This window comes from Atta colombica, unplaced genomic scaffold (genome assembly GCF_001594045.1).
Source record: "Atta colombica isolate Treedump-2 unplaced genomic scaffold, Acol1.0 scaffold105, whole genome shotgun sequence".
Lineage (NCBI taxonomy): Eukaryota > Metazoa > Arthropoda > Insecta > Hymenoptera > Formicidae > Atta > Atta colombica.
Window position 1 is genome coordinate 3,945,251 of NW_017259190.1, and position 4,291 is coordinate 3,949,541.

General features: G+C 38.5%; 2 protein-coding genes across 3 annotated transcripts in view; one reads left to right on the plus strand and one right to left on the minus strand.

The window, feature by feature from the left end:
* LOC108690790 overlaps positions 1-1,973 on the plus strand; it is a 2,825-nt gene extending 852 nt beyond the window's left edge. Inside the window, exons 3-5 of the mRNA XM_018198275.1 lie at positions 1-211; positions 328-582; positions 745-1,973. The exon at positions 1-211 is cut by the window's left edge and continues 2 nt beyond it. Of these exons, the coding sequence (XP_018053764.1) occupies positions 1-211; positions 328-582; positions 745-1,950 (1,672 nt within the window). The 3' untranslated portion in view covers positions 1,951-1,973. The remainder of the gene's footprint in view (positions 212-327; positions 583-744) is intronic.
* A 520-nt stretch (positions 1,974-2,493) lies between these two features.
* LOC108690779 (lysophosphatidylcholine acyltransferase) overlaps positions 2,494-4,291 on the minus strand; it is an 11,590-nt gene continuing 9,792 nt past the window's right edge. The window contains exon 11 of one of the 2 annotated variants that reach the window (XM_018198261.1): positions 2,494-3,777. In XM_018198261.1, coding sequence (XP_018053750.1) covers positions 3,692-3,777 — 86 coding nt within the window. In that variant the 3' untranslated portion in view covers positions 2,494-3,691. The remainder of the gene's footprint in view (positions 3,778-4,291) is intronic. The other variant, XM_018198253.1, reaches the window with a different exon arrangement.

The window sequence follows — 4,291 nt, forward strand, 5'->3', positions numbered from 1 at the left end:
AAGAGAACAGGAAATAGAAATGGTAACTTACGTGGATTACGTGGAATATGATGGACCTGCATTCAAAGCTGGTATGCGGGAAGGTGACGTAATACTATCTATAAATGGCCACGAGATGGACAGAGCCGATCACAAAACGCTGGTGAACTTTATCAAGAACTGTGATACCAGAATGCGAATGGTCGTATCCTTCGAAGATTGCGTTAGAAAGGTAAGCGAAAGCCCGAGTGTCATTGATAATTTTCATAATCTTGTAATTTTAACGCGATCTTTTTTAGTCCAACAACAATGTAATTGAATTTTGATGAATTAAATGTACGATTTCAGGTGGAATTACATATGCGTTATATCGAGTTACAACGCGCTCTTCAATCTCGTCTGAACGAATTGGAGAGACTATGCGAAAGAGAACGGTCTATTCTAATGGGACGATGGAAAACCCATTCACTGCCAGCGCGCAAAAGAACGCCTAACACCATCGGCACTAATCCCAATCAACCATCGCCCTCTTCTAGCTTCAACTCTTCCACGATTCAATGCTGCCGGCCAGCAACCTCCACTGAACATCTTCTTCTTTATAACGTAAGCCGCTATCTATATTTATCTGTAATAAGAATTAAAATATCGATACACATACAGTAAAGTTTCTAAACATTCTATAATAATTTTCGTAAATTTCCAAATCAAACAATGATAAGATTTTATAATTTTTTCATTATCGCGAAATAATCAAACTTTTTTCAGTTTGCGGATGGGCGATCATGTCTTATACCACGTAGTGCCGCTTGCCTCGTAACAGTCGGACCGCCTCGTTCTCGTAGCGATCATCATCACTTCCTCTCGAAGATGTCAAGCGAATCTGCGGTGACTTCCTTGCGTCACAGTTACCACCAGTCAAATGGTATGATGGGTACACCTGCAAAGAGCAAATCTCACAAGCAATCCTGCCAGCAACAACAACAACAATCATCTACTGCTGGTGAAGGACAATCACTACATTCGACTCCCCAGAACAATCTCTGCGTCGCTTGCATCTCCAGCGCAAATCGTCGTCGAGAGCAATCTGACAGTGTCAGTCTAGATGCTTATGATCTTGCCAGCCCCTGTTGCGATCCAAATTGCGTTCCTAGTCGTCGACGTCGCGAGAAACAACGACGTGCCCGCAATGAGCAGGCTCTCCATCAACAGCAGCAGCAACAGCAGCAACAACAACAAGTCAATATGCAGCATCATCATATTCAAGGACAACGAGATCAACAGTCACAGCAACAATCACAGCCTAATACTCACAGTTGCTCTCGCACATCCGGCCATAGTCTTCATTCAATTACCAGTAGCGACGTCTCCACAGCCGATAGCGTCGCCTCCTGTTCTACTAGCCTCAGTACTGACACTCTATACTGGGATCCGAGTGTGCACCAGCGACCACCGCCGTGCCTTCAGTACGCTAAGCCTAAATCTTGGGATAATCTGACCACCAAAGCCTTCGGAGGTTACGGCTTTGGTTACGGTTATCTGGATACTGTAACCATCAAGACTCATAGCGCGGAACGTCCTGGTAAAGGGTCACACAGCAGTGGTACCGGCAGATCAAAGACGCCGATCGGTACCGTGCAACGAAAGAGCAGTGGTGCCAGTGGCAGTACTGCATACTCCACAACTACGAGTTCGACGGTTAGCCGACATTTCCAGCCGACCAAGTCGACGGAGAGCTTGCTGATTCCACCGGGACCGTATCAGGGCGACCTCGATCAGGCGAGTCTGAGCTGCGAATGCTTGGATGGTGGTGGCGGTGGACCTGGTTCGCGATTCATTCAGTTAGATAAACATAAACGCGCCGATGAGGCAGGATATGTTCCGCCGACCCATGCGCAAGTCAGACATCGACGGTCTAGTCATTCCGATGGAAAATTACGGGCTATCAATAACTCCGAAGTCACGCGATTGTAATATTCTTTAAGTATATCTTGAGTCAAGCTACATGTTAATAAAGCGTCAATATATAAATACTGCTTGCATTTTTTATTTACCTAAATTGTCGGATGGATGGAAATGGAACAACGAAAACGAATCTTTTACACGTTTTGCCAAGTATCATGGAAATTTTGAATCTAACAATTTATATCTCTAAATCGCTTATTCGTACGTTTAACAATTTCACATCTTTATATTATATTTGCAGATCCTTTACCCGCCACCGCAGTATTTATTCTTTACGTCGCTGTATAAGTTATTGAGTTTCGTCTAGTTTAGTAGAGTAGTTTTTAGTTTGTACTAAAAACTTGTATTACCTATTGTCAGTCTAATAGGCATGTCACAATGTCCCTAACAGATTTTTTTAATAGTAAAGATATTAATAAAACTTAACATTACTTTGAATATATCATTGTTAATCATATTTATATCCAATCATTTAACGAAATCAAAGTGGTTTCTTTGGCTAAAAGATAAATATAATAATTCAACGCACTGAAAGCAAAAATTTCAGTTCAATAAATACTGTTATTTCAACATATGTCGTAGTAAAATGTTCTATAATTCAACATATCTGTTTTTAACTCAGAATGACTGTTAATGCGCGCTGTTAAACTTTGGCCATTTCGTTCATATACAGATATTACAAAGTGGCTAATCGCTTTGACTGTGCATACATACACGTATTTTCTTTCTATATACATACATACATACACACGTACACATATGAACGCACTTGCGCGCGCATACATAGAGGGTATACATGATCGATTCACCCAATCTTTTCGTTTACTCTTACACATGTGTGTGTGTATATGTGTTACATACAAGCGGTTCATAGTGTGCAACAAGTATGTACACAATTTAGCGCATATGTATATTCCTGTGCATAATTGCATGTCTGTACATGTGCACCGAATATCGCGGTGTCGAACCATTAGGTCGAAAAATAAATTATATCGTTACCTGTCCTCATTTTTCTTTAAATGCGCGTCCAAGCCCTACGTCATGGATACTTCATTTGAGCTAGTAAGAAGCTTAATGACCGGATTACTTAACTGTAAGCTATGTAATGTGTACTGTACATCAAAAAGTGCAAGGTATCAGTTTCCTTTTCCGTAATTTGACACTCGTAGATCAATTGGAAATAAGCCTTACAGGATCTTCGAACTTCTACATACTAATTTATCTTCAAATGTACAATTATTAAGATGATTATAGTTTCTGCAGATCCTTAGGCTTTCCATTTTCCAAACTTTCGATCACAGGATCTTTCAATCTTAAAGTCGATATCTATAAAGTTCGACCTCTAGATCGTGGAATCCTCGAGTCTTTAAATTCTCGGAATCTAGGATAAGTCGCGTATCTTTGGATTTTCATATCGGAGATTCTAGGACTTTTATAACTAAATTACTCACGGATTATCAAATCTAAGATCATTTAAAATCCTTAAATCTTAGAATTTTAGTTTCCTAAAATTCTAAGCCGCTAAATTCTCGACTTTTTCTAATTTATGAGATTATAGGAAAAACACAGGCTAGCTGTCTAAATTGCCGCTTACATGCAACTGCAGCTTCTGTAGACGACAAAATAGTTTTGCTTTATAATCCTTGAAACACCTTGGATACGTTTCTCATACAGAAGTGGAGCAAATGGGACTAAGGAAAGGTTTGCCTCGATGTTCTCTAGAAGAACTATCAGGCTCTAAAAGACACTTTCAAATGATCTTCTTCGAGTTTTCGTTATTTGTGGCGAATAAATGTGCGTATTCCGTTCGGTTCGACAGTTGTGTCAGAACATCGTCTGCAAGAAATATATAAACTTAAAGAAAAGATTTGTATCTCGCAGTATATTAAGACGATCGTTTTCTCACAGCAATTATATCGGTTTATAACTATGTTCTTTTTAGTTGAACTTTTATACCATTCATCTCTTTCTTTCTTTTTTTCTTTCTACATTAAAAAGAAAAAGAAAATAAAAGTGCAAAATATTCAATTAAAAACAGGCTCTATAAAAACTTTTTTTCTTACACTGCACATTGGAAATAAATAATTTTTTTTCGTGTGCCACAAGTCAAATTAATAAAATAAGATCATAGAATGTTAGTTGATAATGCGCAATGAGTTGATAACAAGAAGAAAGAATTTTACGAATTGACTAATTAAAGAAGGCATTTAAAGAAGGCTTCAAGGCATTTGCAGTGTGAAATGGACCGTATCCAATAAATTGATAACGCGTTCAAGAAATTTACAAAAAAAAACGCTCGTACTAAAATATTTTTTGTTCTAATATATTAATAAAATATATATATACATAT